This window comes from Struthio camelus, chromosome 2 (assembly GCF_040807025.1).
Source record: "Struthio camelus isolate bStrCam1 chromosome 2, bStrCam1.hap1, whole genome shotgun sequence".
Classification (NCBI taxonomy): Eukaryota; Metazoa; Chordata; class Aves; order Struthioniformes; family Struthionidae; genus Struthio; species Struthio camelus.
Genome location: NC_090943.1, coordinates 129,484,278 through 129,512,082, shown reverse-complemented (window position 1 = coordinate 129,512,082; position 27,805 = coordinate 129,484,278). Strand labels below are relative to the sequence as shown.

The 27,805-nt window shown below is 38.6% G+C and overlaps 1 protein-coding gene across 9 annotated transcripts in view; it reads right to left on the bottom strand.

The window, feature by feature from the left end:
* The window catches only part of STAU2 (staufen double-stranded RNA binding protein 2), a 171,899-nt gene that overhangs the window by 95,597 nt on the left and 48,497 nt on the right, over positions 1-27,805 (bottom strand). For all 9 annotated transcript variants that reach the window (XR_011139188.1, XR_011139187.1, XM_068932499.1 and 6 more), the window contains exons 6-10: positions 24,227-24,386; positions 19,026-19,133; positions 10,429-10,641; positions 6,516-6,653; positions 3,169-3,300 (exon numbers count right to left, since the gene is read on the bottom strand). Coding sequence is in view for 7 of the 9 variants with exons in the window: in XM_068932499.1 (XP_068788600.1) it covers positions 3,169-3,300; positions 6,516-6,653; positions 10,429-10,641; positions 19,026-19,133; positions 24,227-24,386 (751 nt within the window). In the remaining 2 variants the exon portion in view is untranslated. The remainder of the gene's footprint in view (positions 1-3,168; positions 3,301-6,515; positions 6,654-10,428; positions 10,642-19,025; positions 19,134-24,226; positions 24,387-27,805) is intronic.

Below are 27,805 nucleotides of genomic sequence, written 5' to 3'. Positions count from 1 at the left end.
TGTAAAGGTACAGAAACAAGTCCAGGCTTCCTTAGAAACTACAAGCTATTGATAACCAGCTCAGCGGAAGTGAATCAAATGATTCTTTTCAGATTTCACTGGCATTTTACATGCAAACAGAAAACCTCACAGCAATGCAGCCTATAAGCCATTACTATAAACCATGACAAAGTCATAATCATTAGTTCTGGGAGAAGGGGTTGACAGGAAGCGAGACAAGAAGAAGGGCCTAAAGTCTGCAGTCTGACAGAGCCTCGTCCTCTGGAGAGGGCCTATCTGGTTTACAAGCTGGGACAGAACGCTGCTCTCTGTCCTCCCGTCATGGGGGACGTGTCCACCCCACATCTTCTCCTGCCTCTGTAACCTTTCCATGATTCCATGGTTGCATCTCAAAGGTTAAGTCAAGGTGGCTTAGGCTACTATTACCTTATAATGCTGACTACTAGAAGATATGTTTTCTCTGGGAAGACGACAGAAGGAAAGTAGCTACCCCAATGACTATTTCCCTGCCTTTCCTCATCATGTACACAACAACGTACATAACATCACAGTATAGGAGATGCACAATAAAACAAAGTGTTATTTAGTGGAAAGAGGGGATAGGTCTTAGAGCTGTTTCTCAAACTGGTCATCCACTTCCATGCATCTTAATTCCACACAACTTTAATTCTTATCATGAAGCAGACAATAAGTATACTGGAAAACATGGAATAGACAGCTCTTCAAATGAATAGACAATATGAAATCTGTTAATATGCCTGTATTTACTGTTGTCTGTTACAACAGAATGGCTTTATCATGAATCCAGAACAGGATACGAAAATCTCCCAAGCACACTGCAGGAATACAACGAATAATGTTTCTAACTCTCAGTTCCTCTCTTTTTACTGTTTATTAACTTCATGATGGGGAGCTTAACAAGAATTCAGGAATCAGTCAGCCTTAGTGTTGCTGTCTCACACAAATACCATCTATTCTGGTGTATTTCTCTCAAAAAAACGTCAAGAAGAAATGAAAAGATAAAAGCATGAAAAACTGAAAACATTACAATTCTCCAATTTCATCCACAGAGCTAAAATTCTCATAGCTGCAAAAAATTTCCCAAATTTTCAAATTGCTCTCCTCAGGGCTCTGCACAAATGCTACCAGGTTGAACATGCTACCAATCTGATTACCTCAGTAAAAAGAAGAGCAGAGCTTTTACTTTTTTACATCATTTGGAATACCTGTACCGCCATTAGCAACATGCATTGCCCTTGTAACGTAACACTCTTAGCTCTTCACTAAAACAATGAATATGATCAAATTTTATGCAGCAAGGGTGTGAGGAAAGAACACTGAATTCGATACTGCTTATTTTGTGGAGGGAGGAAGAGTTGAAAGGACTCAGGGTGGAAGTGTCTACTTCTTTAACTCATCAAAGACAACACATAAGTGAAAATTCTCCATTTAGATGTCAAGTTGATACGTCTAGCTAAGCTACCTTGGGGCCTTACTTAGGATTCAGAGAGAAACAAGTATCTTCCAATAAAATATCTCTATTGTGCACTTCATGCGGAAGAAATTTTGCAGTGCTCAAACTGGTAGAGATCTAAGGGCTATCTACCTTCTTCTCGAGCACTGGACATGTTTCGGCTGAGGAGATTATCTGAGTAGCTTTCACCCTAACCAGCTCCCAGCTAGTGCTGACTCCTCTAGCACGGATTCTACATTTTTCCATATTGAATTAAAGCGCCCTTCAGATCACTCAGGAGAATACATTTCATCCATACTACGTACAGATACACAACTGCATGTCTGCCAAAAGAAATGAAGTCTGGCAATACAAATTTAATCAATCAAAAAAGCTCCAATGTATTCTGAACTAGCAAGGTGAAATTTTTCTTGGATTAGCTCTTTGTTTCATAGGGCCATAGCATTGTGATTTGGTAATAAGAGCCTCAAACCCAGATTTAGCATATGCTGGAACAAAGAACTACTGGCACCTCAGTCTCTCCTGCTCTGTGTGTAGGGAACACAGCTTAACCTGTGAACTAAAATGATTTAATCTACTCAGACTAATTTGAGTAGCTCCTTTAAATATTCAGTGTGGTATATACAGAAGATCGGACTAGATGGTCTAATGATGTTTTATGCCCTTGACCCCAGCAAGCTATAAAAATTTGTTCTAGTGTCTTGAATACTCCCATTTCATAAAATCTGAGTAGTTCACATTTTGTGAACTACTTCCAACCTAAACTACTCTGTGATTCTGTGATATATTTATAGTCTTTTCCTAAACGGAAAAGGAGGCCACCACTGAGCCACCACTCAGAAGAGAATACAGTACTGTATGTATACAGGTTTATTATGTGGGCCCTACAGAACCCCAGTAGAGCATTCTGTTGACCTGAGCTGGTGCAGTAACAGTAAACAGGTAAGCTCCGATGAAAGTATCGTGCAGTGACTTCATGCATACGACAGAAGCTCTGCTGAGTCCACTGCTTAGCCAAATACCTTGCTCTGGTCTTTTCAGGATATAAAAAGCAAAATCTTAACACTCAATTGTGGTAATAAAACTGTTTTATCAACAACAAGCCCAAGAGAGGTGAGCAGTGTTAAGCTGCACATCACTAACCTGCAACATGAATGAATTTAAAATGTCATCTACTACTTTTCCACAAAAATTTGACACACGTGTTTCTTGGCCTTGAAAAAGCCATCTTTTCCTAGAGTGCTTTTAGTGCATATGCAACAGTAAGACAAACATCTGTGACTACTTCACATATGACAACTAATAATATCATACATGAAAATTAATGATACAGGATATCGCAGTTTCAGAAGAGAGGACGTATCCTATCATGGACACCAAAAATGGAATAAAAGCAAGAGGCATGTGTGCCCTCATTTTTTAAGTAGAAATATGTGCACTCATGTTACAAGCACGTATTTTTGCACATACACTATACTCCTGAAATTACATTTCTGTTCTTACTCTCACAAGAGGACAGGCTGCACTCACCATTCACTGTAGTTATAGAGTTGTAGCTAAATGAAGAATAAGGTTTGAAATACACCTGAGTAACAGGTGGTGCATACATTTAAGGTTCTGATTTTACTAAGTTGAAACAGCTAAGATATCTGGACAAAGGGTGAAATGTTGCCATCATAACAACTGGTTCTCACCTTTTCTGGCTGATCTTGAAGAGGAGTAGAGGCTTTATAACCCAGCTGTAGCAACATTGCTTCTGCTGCATTTCTTTTAGCTATTTTCTTGTTTGGGCCTGTTCCAGTAGTAATCTCATTGCCTACTTTTACCTTAAAAAAAATATATTGATCATAAACATGGTAAGTACATGACCTTTCAATATCACCACATAATAATCCGGCTGACCTACCAACAACTGCGTCAGCCCTTTTCATGGTGCAATCTCCAAAAAATAAGAACAGTGCAAAAGGGGACTACAATGCTACTTCCCACAGGTGAGCTTGCTTGCATTTTTTAGAAGGTCCTCAAATTCACAAAGAGCTATTTTTTTGTATATCTACAGTGCGCACATGGAGTCCTCTCCTTTCCACCAGGTTCTGTGCCAATCCCTTTCCCCTGCTGAATATCCACCCCCGACTCTTGCTTTCTCCTCTTTTTTAAAGGAGGAGGTGCTACAGGATCTGGACTTCTTTTCCTTGTAGAAGTGGGGTCTGCAGCAGCTCTCCAGCATGATTGCAACAGTATCCAGAACAAGGGAGACAAAATAAACGATCTGGAGATTTAAAAGACAGCAATTTCTATAGACAGACGACAGCCATCTGCGTACTCCTGCCTCTGCATGGCGCAGCGAGGAACATAGGGGTTGAGTCCCCAGGGAAACAAGTGCAAGGAGGACTCACGGCTGTTTCCTTCTTCACTGCTTGCACCTGACTAGCTTTCATCAAGGCATTACTTGGAAAGCTGCAAACCTGTTGTTCGCACTACATAAAGGTTTTCTGACAAGCAAGATGCCTTTCACAAAACTAGAAGTTAAAACCTAAAAATAAAGACGTACTACGGACAACAGATATCCACTAAGAGTGTGGCTGTAACGTATTATTTGAGTTTGGTACCATTCATAAACCACACAAGTTGTATGTGCCTTGTCTGTGGTATTAGCTCTGTCATTCACATTCATCTGTCGAATATTCATAGCTCTTTAATAGCTACATGTCACTTTGTGCATTAAGCCATTGTAATTGCTGAATTGCCTCTAAAAATGGTGGATGGTCTCAAAAGTATATTAAAAATGGAAACCAAAGTAAAATAAAAACAATACAATGCACAAGGCAACTAGAATAAAAGGTCCCTTAAGAGGTCAAAGAGCTGAAATATTCCAGAAGGAGCTTTAAAAAAAATTAGACAGACACATACTTGTTAAATAAATAAAAAATGCTATTTAAGATTTGTTATTTAAAAATTATTGACTTTCATCAAATTATCATGTATATATTTTCCAAAAAGTTTAAGCTTTTTTATTTCAAATACTACTAATTATAAACACAAAAGAAAAACTGTCAATAAATAAGAATGATTGTAAACATCCTTTGGAAAAAATACATACACAACTAAACAAAAAGATTCAGCCACATAAAACAGAAATATTAGCAATCATGAAATAAAAAAGCTTATCCTTTATGCAGTTCTGCAATCACAATCAGAAAATAGCCAACCTCCTATAAGTTTGTACGCAGTAACATTGAAGGACTTTAACGGGACAAGACACAATGATAATTTATAACATAGCTTACAATAAATCAACGTGCTGCTATTTCTCGGACCTGTAAAACCGGTTTAGCTGTTATTATAACCTCTGCCAAGGATTAAAGGTCTGACTAAAAAGAGAAGGAGCTTTCTGAAATTGACTTTGGGAATAGAACACCAACTAATGTCATCAGAGGTTTTCTTCTGTTTATTTAGTGGTAAGGACAAGTAATTGGATCCATTTCATCACATCTAAACTTGCTCTTTGTGTGACAGATAAAAATGAACATATTATCTCTGGATATTTCACTTCCACATTCAATTAAATTAAATGAAAACATTGTTTAAGTAGTTTATACAAAGGCTTTTTATTCTGATAAGGTTTTTTTTGCGTGTCATGATGAATCCACTGAGACTTCCTGAAGGCAAAAGAAACAGCAGTATGATTTTAATGTATAAATATTAAAAAAAGGTTAAAAATGAGGTTACAGTATTTACAAGTATACATAATAAAGCGATTGATCCATGGAATGTCTTTGATTCACCCTTTCACATAGGAATCTCCTATGCATTAACTTCCTATAAGATTATTTTTTGATTCAGACCAAAGATTACTATTACTGAGAATCCTTCAGTGAAGAAACAAATTCTCTGCCACTTTTTCTTAGATACTGAACTGCTGTACCCAGTCATTTTCTGAGACCTCAAAGAACCACCTCAGACTGCGGACTCTCCCAAGAAAGACTGAGCAGGGGAAGAAAGAGTCTATGACAGGATTACTCTTTTTCAAATACTTTCAAATCACATAAAAATCTAAGTGGAAATCTAAGTCTATACTCATATATATACAGATTCTGCAACAATAACTCTAGACAGAAAAAGAGCCCAGTATCTTTTTTTTCCAGAAAGAAAAATAATAAATTCTCCATAAAGACCACTGAGATCCAAGATAGGAAGATACAGGTACACAAGAAAGATGGATTTAAAGATTTAAGTGAAAACATAACTAATTTTGTAGAGAAGGAGGTGCTGGAACATCATGAATTCCACTTGTGATCAGAAGTGACATCTTGGTGCGGTTTGTAGACAAAAAGTCAAAACATGTTCTGATATGCTGTTCGGAACCATTCCAGCACAAAATTATCTGAGTGAAAACATGACAAGAAAAAAAAATGTTCTTTCCTGTCCCCAATCTTGCTTAGCCTGCTGTTGTGCCAGCTACTAAAATACCATGGCCATATTAAACCTTTGAAAATGTTCTTACTTTAAAAATTATACGAATTTTGATGATTTGCTGTTTCCCTGTTAGGCCCAGGACCTTTCACTGGACAGGCTAAAAACATGATGAAAAGCTTTTTGTGGTATTTCAGGTATTAACAAAACCATGGAGAAAGTGAAAATCTGGAAGGAGCCTGCTCTTACAAGACGTACACCACTACTTTCTTAAAAGAAAAGGTTCAGAAAGATGGAGAGTCTCCTCGATATTTCAAAATACTTGTTAGTGTTGCATTACCTCAATCAACAGCTGCAAAATTTCAAAAAGACAAATGAAAGTGAATAAATCATGAACAAATAGTAAATCTAGAGATAAAGCAGAAACCATTAGGTGGAATAAAAATAAAAGGAGTATAAAAATGTGAAATCTCCAAAAGATAAACATATAGGAGGCTCTTGCTATACAACCGACGAAAAAGTAAAGAGTTAAACACATAGGGATCAGCTTTATATTATGCCACCATTTTTCTTGTTTTTGAACACAACCAAATAAGAGAATTGCCTCTAACGTAACAGCAGTCGATACCTGCATAACAAATTCTCGACGACGAGGCATTCCTCTCTCTGAAAGAAGAACATACTCTGGCTCCTTCTCCTTTTTGGCCTGTTGGATCTGAGCCAGGCGGCTGATGGGATTCATTCCTTGACCATATTCTGGTCCAGTCTAAAAAAGTTTAAAAAACCAAAAAAAAGCCTGAACAACCATGATTTCAGCATATACCAATAAAACTGTTACGTTATTTTAATAAATCATTTACTATGGTCCTCTCTTATTTGTTTTGAGAGAACAAGAAATAAATTTTGTATCATCTGCTGATCACGTAACAGAAGATAATATTCTTCAAGCGCATACTGTTTCAAGTAAAAGCACCTACTCTCCGCCACTGTTGTGGGAAGCGTGTATGCCCAACATCTGCAGTCTACTAATATCCTTAACTATCTATGTAGGATGGATGGCATCCATCCCTGTGGGGATGGATGACAATAAGCAGACTCACCAATTATACTTCATTGCCCTACTTCTGTGACCCTTCCCTCAGCGCCTTAAATAGCTTGCTACAACACTGGAACATGCAGTACATTAAGAGGTAGATTTACACAGGGACACAAAAGATTTGACATAAAACAAGGAAGCTGCACTTCTCCCAGGATTCCTGCCTTCCATCCTACAACTAAACTGAAGATGCAGAAGGCTTGCTCTGTTTGCATGTCATAGGAATTGAAACCCTTGAAATGCTGTTACATAGTGAAGCTAGAAAACACAAGGAGAGGAGTATCTCCAATGGCTACAAACGTTTTGCACTATGAGCCACCCATGGAAGTATTTCAAACGCTTTACAGATATCCATCTTCACAACTACATCGTCAAAATGCATTGTTGGTGATAGCATGCCTCTACCTGATGGGGTAAACAAAAGCACAGAGAGACTGGTATGTCCAAAATTACACAGACAAGTGGAAAACTACAGTCCTTACAAAATATCTGTACTAGTCTTGAAATCCTTTTAATATGTTATGCGTAAGGCAAATGCTCACTCAGAGTATACAGCTATCAAAATATTTGCTTGCAGAGATAAGGAAAGGATAAGGAATTAAGATACAAACATATTTATCTGAAGTCATATATGGCTAATTCATATGCCATAATGCATAAGGAAGAACTTATAAACGTAAACGGAATTTGAATGTAGAAGTGTTTTTATATTATTATTTTACTTCCTTTTTATGAAGGCTTTTGCAGAATACGAGAAGACCAGAAGCCACGCTTATCTGAGCTTCTCAAAAAAGAACAAAGAACCTAAAGAGAAGATCAGAAACTGAACGGAAAGACTGCAGAGGGATAATATATTAAGAAAGCTGTGCAGCAAACCCTTCATAGTGTAATCATTAAAGTTGTTAGGGAATATGTAGGTAAAAGAATCAGGACAATGTCATGCACAAGGGCAGCTGTGTGGGCAAGGAGCCAGGCAGAGACAAAATGAAGAGCAGGCTAAATAAAGTGCAGGTCATAAGATATAGCCTTGTAAATATATATACAAGTTAAAAAAAAAGTTATTGTCATTTTTCTTCAATGCTCAAAATATGTACAGATTAAACAAAAAGAAACGGGAAAACTAAATGCATTTTGGAGGTTTGGCTATTCAAAAAATAAAGACCTTCTGCATATCCAGGTTTTGACTATTAACGTCTGTTTCTAATGTGGTCAACTTTGGGTAATTAAATTTAAAATTGTAACTGTATATGGTAATTGTATGTATATGGTAATATAAGAAATTTTGACATTATTATACCCTTATCATGTAAGTCTGCTCAGAGTGTACTTGCGCAGAATTTGCCAAAATGAGACAGCCAGAGCCAACAGATTCTGTAACACTTTGTTTTCCGACTTTCAGGTCTTGCAGCTTTAAAGCTGCATTAATGCTGATGGTTTTGCACTAAATATATTTTTTTGCTAAAAGTTTCCCAAAAGTCTTTGGGAATCCAATATCCAGAATTTCAGTAGGAGCTAGGTATGTAATTAACCCAGGTTTCTTTGAAAAATCTCTCACTTTGACATAAAGGCAAATGAAGAGAGGAGGAAGATTAAAGGACTCTGTGCAGTGTCCAAACCCAGTTCTGCATTCTCCGAAGTATTTGCTTATTCTAGATAGCTGTGCTGTTAGCTCCTACAGAATTCTGCACTCAGTACATACTGCACTCAGGATACAGGTTTCTAACAGACATACCTTTGCTCAGACTAAGTATTTATTTATTTTTACAGTCTATGCAATACTCAGTGAGGACTGAGTTCAAGTCATATTTAAAACTTCAGACTCTATACGACTTCGCTCGTATAGAGCTGCCTAACCTAACATAATGCAAGTTGTGCACATAGTTGTGTATTTTAACACAACCAGTGTGTTTATTATCCCTACAGTTGTCAAATTCAGAACAAAAATTGAACAGGCTTTGTTTTTTAATCAACAAGAGGCCAATACAGAAAAATAGATTAAATTTAGGTCCTATAAATATATTCCAAAGTACGGCTTTTGCACATAACAGTTTTCTGTTTTGTGTAACATAGTTCTAGTCTTGAGGTTTCCGATCTGCAGATTATAGGGCAAAAGTCACTCTGTGAGACCAGACAGAAAGTGACTAACTTTCCACTGTTGCGTAGACCCAATTCGAAACAAGCATGAAAGGCTACAAATGTGCTTTTAAATAAACATAATAAGACATTCTTTTGTACAGGTGTAAACGACTACCCAATATGCCAGACAATGGAAAATCACGTCCAGAGTTTAACTGCTTTCCTCACAAAATAATACTTCCTCAAATAAAATGAAATGTAGAAGATGTTAACTACTTAAAAGGCCTTTGCTTTCAGACTGAATAGATGACAAGTTAATCTGATTAATTGTACAGTGCTGAGACCATGTAGTGATGCTTCACGAGTATACCTGGAGAACACTTTTGTTAGTTCAACTGGAAGACGGATTACTTCAGATGGCCCTTTGCTTCTGTACAAAGTTAGGATGAATGGACAAATCAGGGCTAGTCAGTGTGGACTAACTGAATTCAAGAAGCAGCAACAAATCTGCTGCCACTGATAATAAAAGCACCATTTAAGAAATTTGAGCTCACAAGAATCCAGACCCTCTAAAGGAAGCCTTACTGCAGCAAGAAGCACATTAATACCCTTTGAGATGGGGCACATTTTCATGGAGGGATAGTTCAAAGTCACCAAGTCCTTCATGGGCTGGTCTCCAGTCTATTTTCTATCTTTTTGAGAGCTACAGAGTGTTATCAAACAAACACTAACCTCAACATAGGCACACGAAACAAGCAACTGTTTTTCTTTGGAGCTTGAAACATGACACACTCAGCTCAGATGAATAAACTGCCGGGCTTCTTTCGGCTCTTTCGACGATCTAAACACATTGAAGCTGAACCCACAAAATTCCCAAAATCAGCTCCATGAGGGGAGGACACTGGACTGTGCACCATTCCCCCATGTATCTGTTCTTTCATATACATCTCTCTCTTTAAATGAAAGCTTCAGGGGGCATGGGTGGGAGAGAAAAGAGCAGGGAGAGAGCCATCATATGTTCCAGAAGGACCTCCCAACGGAGTAGATGCGGAACATTCACACAAATGCGCAGAGATATTCTGAGGGTTTGATCCTCCACTACACTGGAACAACCTCCTGCACGTTTCAGTGATGCAAGCTCGGGTCTTAAGAAATAGTACCTTACAAGTCATTACGTTTGAGAATTTCACCGTGTTCTTAGAATTTAAAAAAGTACTGGCGTATCAGTGCAAGCAAATATATAACAATATTGACAAAGAATTGACAGAAGATGACAAATTAGTTTTTCCTCGTTTAAAAATGAAGCAATTCTGTTACTTCCTAAGCAAACATTCCTAATTCTGACACACAGGCAGACACAGACACATACCTTCAATATTGTTTTGGGGCGTTTTTTAAAGTACAGTTTTGGCTTTTCAATCACAGGAAGAGGAGGAAGTTTCTTAAGCTCTTGCAGGACAGCCATCGCAGCACGTTTCTTTGAGAGCTTCTTACTGTTCCCTTCTCCTTCTGCAGTGAACTCTCCTACAGTAACTCGCGTGACAAAGCTCTTCATGTGAGGAGGTCCACTTTCCTTAATCACCTTTTGAACAGAAGTTACAATGAATCAAATCACCCTATAAGAATACACCTTAGTTATTCACTTCACGCTTCTGCAACACAATGTTCTTACCACTGATGTGACCTTCTGGCTAACTGAAGGCACTTACACGCGGTTGCGTACAATCTGGACAAGTATTAATGCGCCTACCAGGTGTGAGGATATAAAATTAAGGCTGATGAGGTAAAGTAAATCTAAACATCCTATTCAGTGTTTTACAGAATGTACAATAGACCTATATTTTCCAAAAAAATGTACACAACACTAACACAGCACGTATTTTAACCAAGGCACCGTATCTTTCCTCGCAAGGCACTTCACATACTAAAGAACTTCAATTCATCAAGGGCCACCAGGCTTCAGCTATTTCTCTAATATTCAGAATTATGTTCATAGGGCATCACTTTAACCTGCTCATAACTTTTTTCCAGCATCACTCAAAACTGGGATGTTCATGCAAGGACCCAAACTTTAGTCTCAAATACCAGTAATTTTACGCTGTCCAGGTTACCAGCAGCATGCCTGCTCTCTATCCTCATCTTGCCAGAGCACACAGCTTAGAGCGATACCGTGTATATCTGATAGGCTGCCACAGTCTAGCCCCAAGATCATCAGCTATCGCTCCCAACAGAACTAATGGGAGATATTAGCAGAACCACCGTAACTCACACAAAAAAGCAGTCAGCTCTGCAAAGCTGAATTCATACATTCCTTTCCAAACATATCCAGGATGAAAAACAATGAGAAAACCTGCTTTAAATACCTCTTAACTATTACAAGTTACAATAATATGATGAAATAAAACAAAGAAGTTCCGTTAGGTCTCTTCTATCTTCACCTTTCCACAAACAGAAGACTTCTTTCAGAAGGTTAAACCAATAGGCTGCATTTACCAACAAATTACAGTAGCACAGTAGCACAAGTGCTAACATAGCCATCTACTCATGCATGCAACACGTACTGCTCTTGATAACATCTATAAGTACTATAGATTTCATTTGTGAAAAGGTTATTTTGTTCAATGGGAGGAAGCAGTGACCTAATTTCATTTTTGTTATATGTAATATATATGCCTGTAAGGCAAGATCAGAGCTTCTGACAGGCACCTCCTCGTATCAACTTCAAAAACAATACAAATACATACTTTTTCAGCAGGTGCAATAACATCAAACCATTTGCTGAACAAGTATAAGGCCTGAGTGCAAGGACACTGAGGCAAAGGTGCTAGGGTGCTCTTGGTACAATAATTGCATTTTTATGTGTTGAAATCCTCAACTTTCGTATTATGACAACATGTTTTGTATTAAAGTTCTTTTTATCAAGGTCATGTCCCTTGCATTATTTAGTTTTGCCATTACACTGTAATGAGGTCTCTTTAGGCTTATATTCCTTTTTTAAGCTCTCTTTTGCGGCAGTTTCACCCAGAAAATATAATTATCACGGCACATATCAATAAAAAGATACAAAATGAAAAATAACAGAAAACTTTGTCCACATTTTCCCAGAGTAAGACAACATCTGTGCCAGCACGGGATTTATTTGTTGTAGTCTAAGTTTCACGGTAAGAATTTCAGAAGTTTTTTCAAAATTACATCACTCAGAAGCGGTCCACTAGCGCTTCACTAAGCGAGAACTCAAGTTGTGCTCTTGTTGCACTAATCCATACTCAGCCACGTGGAGCTGCACTGTCTACATCAGAACTGAAGAACCTAATTCCAGGACCACGCACTTTCAGGCGTAATAGGGCTTCGTATCAGTGCTATGTGCCTTCATCACACTGAAGTGTTTTCCACTCTGTTTTAAAGGTGTGTCTTACTGTATTACTGTACTTTGCTATTCAAGTATTATGCATTGGCTGCAAAACATGGCAAAACTAACATTATAAAGGCCCTTAATATTTTTGCGATTAGATCTTATTAATACCATTATATAGGTGTTTTCACTTATATACAATATAATGTATTAATAAAATGCACAAGAATGTCTACACTGACCAGATGAAAAAGGACAAAATAACTCCTTAAGAAATGTAATTGTCGAGTTCCTAAAATATTAGTTTTATATACTTTTTCTCATATATATAAAAATGCACACAAATATATACAGAAAAAAGAATTTTAATACAAAATGAGATTAGTTTTATATTAAGAAATATTTTTTCATGCATATGAAAATATAATGTTTTGTGGTATGTTTTTAACCTTTTAAACTTTTAAGTACGTGACACAAGGTAAATAATTGCAAGGAAAAATATTCAAATTTGTGTCCTTGTTAGTGTGTAAATGAAAAAAAATCTTTGTGTTGTCAATGGAATGAATCCCATAGGCTTCAGATGGGCTCCGAATCAAACTCAATACCCAAATTTGGTAACTTAGCAAAAAAACATTAACCTAAAACCATTTTGGTTAATCCTAGATTTTATATCTTTTTACTCCACGTGATTTTAAATAGTTCTTCTATAAACCTAGGGACACAAAACATTAAGAAGAAATTCAGTCTGCTATCCAAGAACACTATCTGCATTAGTACACTAAACCATTTCCTCAGTTGAAAGATTTGACCAAATCACGGCTAATTTAAAGCTGAGAATTTGATTAAGGATGACAGTTCAATACGCTTTTCTTTTTCTGTTCCACTGATTTAAAGAATAACTCCAGCAAGAGAAAACACATGGGGCCAAAATACATCTAAGGTCAAGTTACATCAAGAGTGAATTTGGCTCAATTTAACGAATCATGCTGACAAATGAAAAACAGCAGTACAACTACAATGAAAGAGCAATGCTGCTTCAACTATTACTGAGACTACAGGTAGAAAATTCACAAGATTTTGACAACATTAAATAGACTTAAAAAAAAAACAAAGAGGACAAAAAATAGATCAGGAAAAACATGTTACCTATATGCATGATCATCGAGAATTTTGCTTGTGCAACTAGGCACACATGCAAGATTTTCCCAGTTAAAAAAAAAAATATTAAAAAAAAAAAGAGTTTGGATAGTTTATTAAAAGTAGAGTGAGGAAGGCTGGCCTCCCTTCATCCAAAATCAGAAGGAGAGCTACTCAGTACGTCCATAACCTAATCTGAAAGCCTTAATCCCTAGGAGTCTAGGAGCCAGATGGGTGTGAAACTTCATCCTGAGAACTTGCTCAGTTTTTCATAGTCAGCAACTCAGTTTGTTCTTAGTTCAAAATACAGAATCTGTGCAGGCACCATTATAATAAGACTGAAACTTCAACTCTTTTTCCCAAAAGAGCATAGGGGGAAGAAAAAATGCTTGTTTGGGCATTGCATCTCCTCAATCTTGATATTGAGAACGAAACTCAGAATGAAAAAAAGGATTATTGTATTTGGTCTCTTAAAGAAAGAACACTCCAACCCAAAGAAAAATATTGAGTGAAAAACACCCCAAGGCATCTAAATGTTTGGTGAGAGTACAGTATTATTTGCATATAGTTGTTCTAATTCCATGGGCTCACTCAACTCCTTACTGACAAGTTCGGAAAGAAAAATCATCTATGTTGCAAGAGAACTAGAATAGCAAGATTTCAGTCTACTCTCAAGCAGGGAATAATAAGCAAAATGAGCATTTTACATCTATTTTAATAATACATAGATCAATTTTGCATCCTTCCTTAAAAGCCGTTCAGTGACAGTCCCATGTATGTCATAAAGGCATTGCAGTTTGTCTTAAAAGTTGATGAATAAGTTAGATAAGGATGCATCAATGATACGTTGCTATAAAAGGTTGCTTTTACTGGAATTCAATGATTTTATTTTAGTTAGCCATTTATCAGATAGAAATCCCTTTAAAATCTTCCTAGATTTCTTAGATAATTAAAACTAGCCACACTATTTGAACAGAATAAACAGGATAATGAGTGCATAACTCCCATTGGCAAAGCAGCTGGAATGAAACCACACACTCAGTTTGAATGGACACACTGACATTAGCATGCAAAACCTGGGCTCTGCATGCTCTCCCTATTCCCTACCTATTATGCAATTCTGAAAACGTGTTTACATAGAACTTCACATATCTTTATTACTGTTACTTAGTTGCATAACACAGCACTGTTGGAATATTTGTCAGATGAAGAAAAGGCTGATCATTTTATAGTTATCACAAAAAAAAAAAAAAAAACCCTAGAGAAAGCTTTGATGCATGCCTGGAATCACAAAAACATTTGTAAAAAGAACCCTATTAGAAACATCAGACCCTGTGGGTTATCCCTAATTGTTCAGTAGTTTTATTGAAATATAAGCCATCTTTTAAGATCCGAGTTAAACCAGAACTCTTTTTAAGAATGTCACCTATACTTAAAGACAGGAAATAATAACATAAAACCTGTTGAGAGAGCAAGAGACTGTCTTTTTTCAACATTCTTCTAAACATTCAACTAGACACGCAAAGCAACTAAATAAGCAACTAGAATCTATGGAGCTCTGCCTCGGCGTGGATGAAGAGCAAGTTGAGAGCCTATGCGTAAGGACTAAAGGGCAGGGTAACACAGGTGACACGGCGGTGAGGCCACCTGATCAGGAAGAGGAAGTCAATGAGGCCTTCTACCGACAGCTCGAAGTAGCCTCATGATCACAGGCCCTGGTTCTCATGGGGGACTTCAACCACCCTGACATCTGCTGGGAAGGCAGCACAGCTAGGCACAAACAGTCCAGGAAGTTCCTGCAGAGCACTGAGGATAACTTCCTGACACAGGTAGTGGAGACACCAACAAGGAGAGGTGCGCTGCTAGACCTTGTACTAACAAACAAAGAAGGTCTGGTTGGAGATGTGAAGGCTGGGGGCAGCCTTGGCTGCAGTGACCAAGAGATGGTGGAGTTCAGGATCCTACGAGGAGGGAGCAGGGCAATAAGTAAGATCACATCCCTGGACTTCAGGAGAGCTAACTTTGGCCTCTTCAGGGACCTACTTGGAGCAATCTCATGGGGTAGGGCCCTAGCAGGAAGAGGGGTCCAAGAAAGCTGGTTAATATTCAAGCATCACCTCCTGCAGGCTCAAGATCGGTGCATCCCTATGAGTAAGAAGTCCAGCAAAGCGGGCAGGAGACCTTCATGGATGAGCAAGGAACTCCTGGCAAAACTCAAACAGAAAAGGAAGTCTACAGAATGTGGAAAAGGGGACAGGCCACTCGGGAGGAATACAGGGACATTGTCAGAGTATGGAGGGATGCGACAAGGAAGGCTAAGGCCCAGCTGGAATTAAATCTGGCAAGGGATATCAAAGACAACAAGAAAGGCTTCTTCAAATACATCAATAGCAAAAGGAAGACTAGGGAAAACATGGGCCCGCTGCTGAGTGGGATGGGTGCCCTGGTGACGAAGGATACAGAGAAGGCAGAGTTGCTGAATAACTTCTTTGTTTCAGTGTTTACTGCTAAGGCCAGCCCTCAGGAATCTCAGACTCTGGAGACCAGGGAGAAAGTCTGGAGAAAGGAAGATTCTCCCTTGGTCGAGGAGGATCGGGTTAGACAGCATTTGGGCAAACCTGACATTCACAGATCCACGGGCCCCAATGGGATGCATCCACGAGTGCTGAGGGAGCTGGCGGATGTTATCGCTAGGCCACTCTCCATCCTCTTGGAAAGGTCCTGGAGATCAGGAGAGGTGCCTGAGGACTGGAAGAAAGCCAGTGTCACGCCAGTCTTCCAAAAGGGCAAGAAGGAGGAGCCAGGAAACTACAGGCCTGTCAGCCTCACCTCCATCCCTGGAAAGGTGACGGAACAGCTCCTCCGGGAGGTCCTCACTAAGCATGTGGAGGACAAGAAGGTGATCAGGAGTAGCCAGCATGGATTCATCAAGGGGAAATTGTGCTTCAGCAACGTGGTAGCCTTCTCTGATGGGATGACTGGCTGGGTAGATGAGGGCAGAGCAGTGGATGTTGTCTACCTGGACTTCAGCAAGGCTTTTGACACTGTCTCCCATCACATCCTCATAGGCAAGCTCAGGAAGTGTGAGTTGGATGAATGGGCAGCGAGGCAGACTGAGAAGTGGCTGGATGGCCGAGCTCAGAGGGTTGCGGTCAGTGGCGCAGAGTCAAGTTGGAGGCCTGTGGCTAGTGGTGTCCCCCAGGGGTCAGTCCTGGGGCCAGTCTTGTTCAACATATGCATCAATGACCTGGATGAAGGGACATGAGTGCACCCTCAGCAAGTTTGCTGATGATACTAAACTGGGAGGAGTGGCTGACACACCAGAAGGCTGTGCTGCCATTCACAGGCACCTGGACAGGCTGGAGAGCTGGGCAGAGAAAAACCTCATGAAGTTCAACAAAGGCAAGGGCAGGGTCCTGCGCCTAGGGAGGAATAAGCCCAGGCACCAGTACAGGCTGGGGGCTGGCCTGCCGGAAAGCAGCTCTGCAGAGAAGGACCTGGGAATCCTGGTGGACAACAAGTTAAACATGAGCCACCAGTGTGCCCTTGTGGCCAAGAAGGCCAATGGTCTCCTGGGGTGCATTAGGCAGAGTGTTGCCAGCAGGTGGAGGGAGGTGATCCTGCCCCTCTCGTCAGCCCTGCTGAGGCCTCCCCTGGAGTACTGTGTCCAGTGCTGGGCTCCCCAGGACAAGAGAGACATGGCGCTACTGCAGAGAGTCCAGCGGAGGGCTACACAGATGATGAGGGGACTGGAGCACCTCTCCTCTGAAGAAAGGCTGAGAGGGCTGGGCCTGTTGAGCCTGGAGAAGAGAAGATTGAGAGGGGATCTCATCAATGTGTACAAGTATCTGAAGGGGGGGGGGTTGTCGAGAGGATGGGGCCAGTCTATTTTTGGTGGTGCTCAGCAACAGGGCGAGGCAACAGGCACAAACTGAAACACAGGAAGTCCCATCTAAACATAAGGAAAAACTTCTTTCCTGGGAGGGTGAGAGCGCCCTGGAACAGGTTGCCCAGAGGGGTTGTGGAGTCCCCTTCGCTGGAGATATTCAAAACCCAGCTAGATGCACTCCTGTGCAATGTGCTCTAGAGGACCCTGCTTGAGCCAGGGGACTGGCTTGAGCCAGGAGACTAGATGATCTCCAGAGGTCCGTTCCAACCTTGGCCATTCTGTGATTCTATAACAAATGTCACGTTAGACTTTTTCTTTACTAAGTATCACTATCTTCATTTTTTCCTCATCAAATGGTGTCTCTTAAAGAGGCTAAAACATAGGAATGAGGTTAGGAACATATTTAAAGCACTATCCCTCTTTCTTTCTAACCTCCCAGATATCCTGTGATCCACGACCATTCATCTCTCTGTAGTTTAGTGCATTAATTTATATGGCACTATTCCAAATGCTTTTTAATACTGAAGGTAGAAAATGATCGGTGAAAGCTGCAACATTAATTACGAGTTTCCTTTTTTGAAATGTGGGCATGTGTTTCCATTATGTCTGATCCTATATAAGAATTACAAGATTCTTTCCACGTAGTCACACATTGATATCCCAACACCTCCAGTTTTATCCCTGAGATTTTACTTTCTCTTCATTTTCTACCAAAAATATTGGAGAAAATTACCACTACTAGTATAGGCACTACCCACGTCCTTCAAATTTATTCAGTATAAATGTATAATAAAAAGTAGAAAAATAAAAATAACTTTAAAGTGTCATTTAAACCAGCATTTTCTGTATGTAAACAAAAATCAAAACTTGAAATTTGGTAGATTCTACCATAATAAGATCAGATTTTTACAACCAGGTTGTACAAAGCTTTCTCATCGGAAAAATTCTGCTGTTACTATTACTCATCCTCCCATAGTTAGTTCACTGATTGTATTGGAGCTATTCCAAAAATTTTTTATTTTTTAAGGTAAACAAAGGTGTCTGAAGCAGTTTCATAGATAAATATGTATGAAATGTGAAGAAAAATCATGAAGGCTTAAGTATAGATTGATATGGAATTGAACATTGTGGAAGATAAAAAAATGTACCCATGACTTTCTGAAAACAGCACATAGGATGTAAAGTGTCTCAATGGGAACTTCTATAGTGTATCCACGCCTTAAAAAATCTCCTACCGTTAAAGCAAACATCTCAGCTGAGTCCATTTTGAAGAATGATTTCAATTCAGCTCAAGCGTGGCCACTGATCCTATAATTCCACACCCTACAGGGGATGCTTGAACAGTCTTTCTACAATCCACTTGTTACCATCCAAATGTTAGGTCTATAATGCTCTTAGAGAGCACCTAATGTAATAGTAAAAATTCAAGTGTATTAGATTCAGATATACTACCAAACTTTTCTATTTATAATTTGCATGAATTTAAAAGTGTCCTATTCATAATTATTATTATTTTTAATCTTGTTGAGTTTTAGTAGTAGGTGTTTTTAATACTTTCTCAGCAAACAAATAAATATGTAACACATACCTCAAAACTGACAGGTATATTGCGCTTCAAAGCAATTTCAAACACTACACTGATCTCAGACTTGTTTGCATCTTTATCTTCTTCTGTTTCTTTTCCTGCTTCTCCATTCTGAAAAATGAAGAATACAATATGATCATAGTAAAATTTTTTTTTTTTAGAAGGTAAAAAATGCAATATACTCTTCCCGCCGGTCTTAAACTCTTTTTGAGTTCTGTCATGCAGTAAATTTTTGTTTGTGTATCTACTTCAGTACCCCACTATCAGCCTGTAAAGCTGCATATAACTGACCTGTAAAGCTGCATATAACAGTTATGTTTCATATTGCTCATACTAAAAGAACACATACACATTAGCTTACATGGCTGTTAGAGGCAAAGTAACTTCTACTGATTTTAGGCTTATTAATAACATGGATAATAATCAACTGATCGCACACTGCTTGTGTCAAACATGACTATTAAAGATCCTGTGACCTCCTTCTCAGCCTCCCCTCCATGGGCACCCCTTCCAAGCCACGGGTGAGTGCCTGTACTTCTCTGAGAAGAAATTCAGTGATATCACCCCTACGCTTCGACTGGGTCACCAGGTTGCAGGTGTCCTCAGCAGGTCCAGCTGGTTAACGGCCCCTCCACAGCCTTCCCTCTGGGAGGTATGACCAGTATGAAAAGGTAGTGACAGAGAACAGCTTGCTCAACACAAAACATTATTTATTTATCCATAGGAAGATAACAAACTGAGAGGATAAGGGATAAAACAACAAAAGGAATATATAAACATTATCCTACCTAAAATTCAGCTTTGCTTTGCAATTTAGGTAAGTCCTATTTTTCTCAGAAAACCAACAGTATGGGGATCAGTCAAACAGCGATCACCTTCTACAATTTCTGCCTTTTGGTCTTTGACCCCAGGCCACATTTTCCTTAGTTCTCAGAGGTTTAACTTTCAGCTACTTTCAAACTCGAAAGCCCTGAATGTTTCAAACCGGGATCTCTCAACAGCCTTGTAGCCTTGGCCAGACTCCTAATTTTTTATTAGGGGAGGTAAACATCAAACCAATAGGGCTCAACTAGGTGGATTCCTGCAGAGTCTTGCATAAGAAAGACTGATATAAATCTTTAGCCACCAGTATAAATACAAAATCTAGATACTGAAGCTATAAAGTAACATCAAAAAAAAAAAAAAAAAAAAAGGTTCTTCACTATAACAATGAAAATTATGAAAATTTTATCTACCCGTTGTTAACTCTTAACATATTAACCTTTAGCATAAAGCAGGACCAAAAATGCAGCAGAAGCATGCAACTTTAACACATAGACTTGGGGAGCTTTTTGTCTCATTAAATGGTCAAAAAAATTTTGAGTAGAAAATGCAATTTACTTCCCTGCCAGTGATCTGGAGCAATATACAAAACAAAAATTGATAAAGTTTGCAGAAGCTGCCAAAAACACAGGGTGCAGTACTAAGTAACAGCAAGAGGAGCCAGAATGAAATTACATAGTACCTCTGGCTCATTTAATATAATGAAAGGTAAAGTACTACTGAAATCAAAATGTGAGTCATTATTTATAGGATAGGCAAAGCAGTGATTCAGTAAAGGACTTAGGTTCACAGAGAATAATGAACTGAACAGAGTTGAAAGGACAACATTTAAAAGCATACATATATTTTTGGGATATAGAGAATATCAAGCAGAAACTGTGGGGTACTATTATTACTGTAAACAACTATAGTAAGAACCTTACTCAATATTGTATTCAATTAAGTTTGTGTTTTATAAAGGAGATTGACAATAAGAAAAGTAGAGAAAAGGAGCTGTAAAAACAAACTATTGATTAGAAAAAGCACTTTACACTGACAGACTACGGAAGCAATCAGTTATATAAGAAGATTTTAAAATCATTTGAGCATAATTGATAAAATTATATGGGGAAGAGATTTTTTTACAGCTGTTTGTTAGATTTAAAGACATGAAAAGAAGAAATCAAAGCTAAGTACATTTAGAAGAAATGCAATACAATTTATCTTTAACTAGGGGAATAATCAATCACTGCTATAAATTACATAAAATACATATAAATAAATTTTAAAATATAAAATTATAGAGTTCACCAGACTGCTAGTAAGTCTTTCAGACAAGATTTTTTTTAGGTTTTCTAAACCTACTCTAGCTGGATACTCTAGCTTAACCACATATGTAGAGTCTAATGTAGAAATTACTGTTTAAATTTCATGATTAACACAAACACATTAATCTAAAAAATCATTAAATGTCTGTTCTTAAATTTCAGTCCTTGCCTGTTCTTCCATCACGCATAGTAGAGCCTAACTGTGAGTGGAGACTAAGGAGGATATGTCTTTAAGGCCCAGACCTTAGTACTGAGCAATAAGGTTTCAAGTCTTAGTCGGCTGATTCCCTTAACTTCAGGACGATAAAACATGTTCAGGAGCATCTAAGGCGCTTTGGATTTAAATTTGATCCTCATTCCAGAACTGACACTTGAATTGTAAGGCCCTTCTTAGGCCTCTGTTCTATGAGGCAGCAGAGCTACTTTGGCAGACACACAATAGTTCTTTTTATGAAAGCAAGTCACCTGTACCCTGGCTCTGTTTGCTATTTGTTTCTTGTTCCTGTTCACCTTACGCTTTCTACACGTTTGCGCAATGAAGTATTAAGACGACAATGCTTCTCTTCAGTGGTTTAATACGGGTAAAAGATTTGCACTAGACTCATTTGGTTTAAAAAAAAGAAAAAACTTAGTATCTCAGGATAAAATAGGAATATAAATAAATTTGCATTAAGCAAACATGGTTATGCAGATCAGAAGGCAAAACCATGTATTCATTGTGCTATATTGCAGGGGTCCCATTCCAGTGAAGATCTTTTCATGACTAATGGCATGTAGGGCTAGATTGGTCTCAGCAGCTCTGTCACTGCTCCCTTGCATTACTGGAAGCAGGACGGCAATAAGTGATGGAGGGAGAAGGAATTTCAGTCAGTCAACGGATAGGGCCAGCCAGATTCTAACACCTGTTAGCTCTGATCCATGTATCACAAATAAGGTATGACAAATCACGCATCTTCCACGGAAGGTGCAGATCGCAGCAGGTCAGTCCAGCTGAAGGAAGCAGAGCTTTAGTGAGCTGGACTGGGTCCCACGCTGAGGGCACGTCACTACTCCGCAGCTGACAAGAGCCCTGTGCGTGCATCGCGCAGCCAGTGCAAGCGAGGAGCCCTAGCCTCAGCACGGCGAAGCCCTTAAACACCACTTCAACCCATCAATTCTTTGGATAGCTGCACCCAGCACCACACAGTGCAGCTCTTTGTACTCCACCATGACCATCCAGGGTCACCTCCAGCCTTCTCCAGGCACCTATGACCACAACGCATAAAATAACAGAGATTATTCTTTCTCATGACTCCCCTCAACCCGCTTCCATTACCCTCAGCAGGACCAAGCCTCACAGGCTTTCCTAACTGAGGACTCGATTCAGTTTCCTACCCACAGACATCTGCCATTTGAGATCCCACAGGATCCTAATGGGCCTTCTGCTGCTGCGCCAGAACGTCACGGTACTCCCACTGGTCTTACCAGTAGTATGCGAATATCTCAGCAACCCCAAGGTATTGTCTCCTGACAATCCTTCCATATTTTTCTCATTACATATATAATTTATGGTGGTGAAGAGAAGAATGAATTTACTTTATTAGCTCAAGATAGAGATGACAATGCAGATTGCGACAAGAATTTAGGAAACTCAGTTTGCCACAACTGCATCCTTTCCTAAAAGCCTGCATACCCTAAGAGACACTAATCTCAGTAGACACTAAACAGATCAAATTGGACATGAATGTGAATTTAGGATTCTATTACTTTTGCTAAGTAAATAAATGCTACCCACGTTTCACATACACCCGCTATGAAAACTAAGTATTTAAACCCACCTATCTTACTTATTATCCCATGCACTTAGATAACAGTAATTTATTTTCCATGCTGATCAATGGGTATCTTGAATTCAAGGATTCTTTTTATGAATACAATATTATATATATAGTTTTCAAAACTAAGGATATGTTGATCTAAAAATACAGTTCAATAATATGACATTCCCACTCAGCTTTGCACTTGGCATTCATCATCAACCAATACTTTTGTCTGGAAACCAGAAGAGGAAGGAAGGGAATTAAAAACAGGAAACAAAATGGAGATTCTACTTAAGACTTCACATATTCCTTTTAATAGTTTTTCTGTTTAAAAAAAAAAAAAAATCAATACTAATTTTAGAAAGTGATTTTAAAGAGAATTTCCTGATCCAGAAAAATGACATAGTAAAACCAAACTCTATTTGGATCAAAAGGAACACATTAAAATATAGGGTGAGGCAGATGGATGTCTTTTTGATACAGAAAATTATTTCCAATCTTAAAAAGCACCTTGAAGCAACCACACAAGACACTGAAGGCACTTTCACTAATGTTTTGTACCGTGCATAGGATTTCAATAGGACTCATCAGAAGGAGAATACAAAAAAAGAATTGTCTCCTGATGCATCTGTTAGCGCTCATTTGACAAGGCAATTTTATTATTTTTGTCCTTTGAATTTACAATGATTATTCTAAGAATAATTATTCTGCTAATATATTTTTTTAAAAACATAACACAATATTTTCATTTATAAGCAACAATATATACCACTTACAACAAGTGAGAAAGCTAACTATTCAGAAAGGGACTAAGTGGCTAAAAGCCTAAAACCATCTGAGAGCTGTTTAGTAGCTATCAGTAAGGCTCAGGGTGGGGACAAGTCATTTCAATTGTAAAGAACATGTTCATGCCACAACATACGAGTAAGTTCAATAATTCATTCTCTGTAAAGCCACTGATTAAATGGACATTTTTTCTACTTTTGGGATAATCTCAATTATTTTCTCGTGTTTTACTTAACCACTGTTGATAATCCTCTCATCTTTAAAATGCCTTTCTACTTTTACTATTTAAGTCCAGCTCCATGTTAGGTGTGCTTTTATACAGAAATAACACGAACAGTTTTTTTTACTATTGCTTCTGTTTTTACTGAGGCTAACACATAAAGAAAAAACTAAACTAAATAAATTAAACATTGAAAAGCTGATAAATAAATTGTAAGATTTGGTATCTTAGTGTGAAGATTAGGCAGAGCACATTTTTTGAAACACAAACCTGAGGTAATTTTTCTGGTATAGGCTCATTCTGGAGAGCTTGAAGGGCCTTCATTGCAGCATTATGTCTAGCAGCTTGACGAGTCTTTCCTTCACCAAAAAACTCACTGTTGCCAACAGTTAACTGGACGTAGAAAATTTTAGGCACTGGGCAGTGATACCTGAAGAGAAGTCATGAACAAGTTAACAGATTTCTAAACTTTAGAAACTAGTAATATAAGTTATTAATTTTAAATGTGTATACAACAGTATAACAGATGTTATCTCTTCTCACAGTATAAGAAAGACTCAGCACCGAGATATATGACCCCACTCCTCAGCCAGTCCGTCGGTAATTCTGATGGCAACATCAGCATACCCACTAGTTCTGCACTCGTATTTGAATTGCTCTGCAATGAGCTTGAACTACTTCAGGTGAACCACCCAGCTCTACCCTCTCTCTGGTTTTAGTCCTGAGAGCATTATGCCTCAGGAGAACTGAAAGCTCCAGGGGAAGCTGTGCCTGGGAGAGTACTCCTTTCCCAAGGGAAAGTTGCATGGAGGAAGCAGGAATGTGAGCTCTTTCCCACAACGGTTCTGTGACGTGCCTGCACGTCTCAGGCCTTGTAGCGAACAAAGAGAAAAATCAGATGGCAGACACCAAGGGATCTGGAAAAGGTACTTCTAGCTTCTTCTTGAAGTTCAATTTTTGAAATTTTTGTAGAGGATAGGAAGTTCTTTTCCAACAGCATAATAGAAGGTAGGAGGAAGCTCTCCTCCAACACTGTAATAGAAGTGGGTTTTTCCCTCTAGACTCAGAAAAAGTAATTCAGCACAAATAATTAGTTCTCGTCACTGTCAAAATTATAATCTTTTAACAGAAAATTAAGAATATTCCCTCCAATGAGGGAATTTGCTTTCTACTCTATGCTCTATGGCCAAGTACACCATGGCTCCTTCCTCAAAAATTGCTCTTCTAACACATTAGAGATTTCTTCCTTGGAAAAATATATGCATATTGGAAATGGTTTCTCATTTATGACATAGAATTTGTACATATTTTACTGCGATGTAAAAAAGCCCAGAAGTTCAAAGCTTGGCCAAAGCTAGGCCAATCACAACAAAATTAGAATCACTCACAATTGCAGCATCTTTCCTTTGTTCTCCTCTTCCGGGACTTCTACTAAAATATACTTTCTTCATTTTTGTCTTTTGACACAGGTGGTGATATTTTCCACCAAGACTTTTTGGCTTTTCAGTTACAACAGTAATTGATTGGTTTCCTCTGTCCTGAGAATGAAGTCAGGTTCACCAGCTGGTAGTGTACAAGATCCTACTACCCCTTGTCCTTCTTAAAGACAGACATGACATTTTCTTCCAATCATCCAACCTCCTCCAGTCACCACCAGACTTCCAAAGATTATAAGCGCTGTCCTTACAGCGACAACACTAACTCCCCAGCTCATCAGATCTATCCTATCTTGTCACAGACTTTTGTACCTCTTGTTTGTTTAAATGATCCCTAACTTATCTTCTCTACCATGGGTAGTAAGTAATTCACTCCCCAGACTCTTCCACTAGGCACAGGGAAACGTGAGGCCAGATCTTGCCAGTAAAGACCAAGGCAAAGTAGGCACTGAGTACATCAGTACACCTTTTTCTGCCTCCTCTGTCACAAGGTCCCTCGCTACATTCAGCACGCTGAATTGCTGTGTTTCTTATTGATCTTCACACTCCCAGCCAATTCCATTTCCAACTGCGCTTTAGCTTTCTACATTTCATCAAAATTGATTCTCTCAGTTTTTAGCCTGATTAAACCTACACTTGAAAACAATATGGTATGTCTTATAAAGAGCAATCACTGTACGTTTTTAATAGTCAGAGTATGCCAAGTGGCACAAAGATATAAAAAAATATTACTATCTGTTTGACTCTACTTTCCTAGTTTTATACTACTTCAATACAGTTAGTTCAGATACGTGCCAGTTCAAGTGAGGTTAAGAATCTAGTTAATGTCTAGATGGTTGAATTTCCCCCGCAGTAGAAGTGTAAGAGTTAAAACATGGAATCCAAATTAGAAACTACTTTCTCTTTCCCTTTAAAGGCAACCACTATATTCCATTAAAGAGAAATCAGAGATACTAAACAACGTAGAAGGGAATGCTAACTAAACTAAATTTCATTTAAAAGCCTGCAACCAAAAAAAAAGGATGCCTCTAAATTGATCCATCTAAATTTCAGTTTCTATATTAGATATGAAATTATATTGTAATATTATAAATATCGTCCACAGAAAATATGTATAAGTATACTTATATGCATGTGTGTGATATATTATATATGACACATTATATCATCTACATATGATTACAAAAAACTGTAAAATAGAATACAAGCACCTTCGGGAAAAGCTACAAAGCCACTCTAAGAATATTTAACTTTAACTTGTAACTTACTTCACTCTGCTCTTCACTGCTTTTGATATATAGCATCCCCCTTCTGTCTCCCTACACTATCAAAAAATACAAAAATAAAATCAAGACAGCACTAGTGTGACCAAATCTACAGTTCTTACTTAGATCAAGTACAGTGGCATCAGAGTGAGATTTACCTCAAAAAGAATGGTAACTTTCCACACAACGTTAAAAGGTAGATTTTCACCCTTTCTCTTCGCTTCCTAATTTTAGGTGAAATGCTTCTTATATCAACACTTCCCTTTGATTTATTAGTTTCATTTGGATTGTAATATTGTTTTAGGGAATATGTTAAAAATAAATATAGGGAATACAGGCAACAAAGCTAAATAATAACTTGAAAGAATGTAAGTCTAAGAACCAGGAATGGGCCTTTGACACAAAATATAGCTCACAGTATATCTCAAAAAGTGTAAAAATATTACATACAGAAAATCAAGGAAAAGACAAAGGAAAGTTTCATCAGTTTAATCACTACCAATGGAACAGATCAGTGGCTTGGTTCATAACTCTACTTTTTCCACTTCTGGCTTAGAGTTGTCTGTCACTGGCTCCTCTACTAGAACACTGCTAACGTTAACTCCTCTGAAGTGTTTTCTTAGTTTACCACAGAATCACAGAATAGTTGAGGTTGGAAGGTACCTCTGCAGATCACCTATTCTAATCCCTAGCTCAAAGCAGGGTCGCCTAGAGCAGGTTCCTCAGGAGTGTCTGCAGTCACATTTTGAGTATCTCCAAAGATGGACACTCTACATCCTCTCTGGGCAACCTGTTCGGTGTTTATGCTTAAACAGAATTCCCCGTATTTTAGTTTGTGCCACTTTCACTAGATACCACTGAAAAGAGTCTGGCCCCATCCTCTTTACACCCTCCCTTCAGATAGTTATAAACATTGATAAGATCCTCCTGAGCCTTCTCTTCTCCAGGCTAAACAGTCCCAGCTTTCCCAGCCTTTCCTCCTATGAGAGAGGCTCCAGTCCCTTAATCATCTTTGTGGCCCTTTGCTGCATTTGTTCCAACTGGTCCTTATTTTTCTTGGAGCACAGAACTGGACACAGCACTCCAGATGCGGCCTCACCAGGGCTGAGCAGAATGGAAGGATCATCTCCCTCAACCTGCTGGCAAGG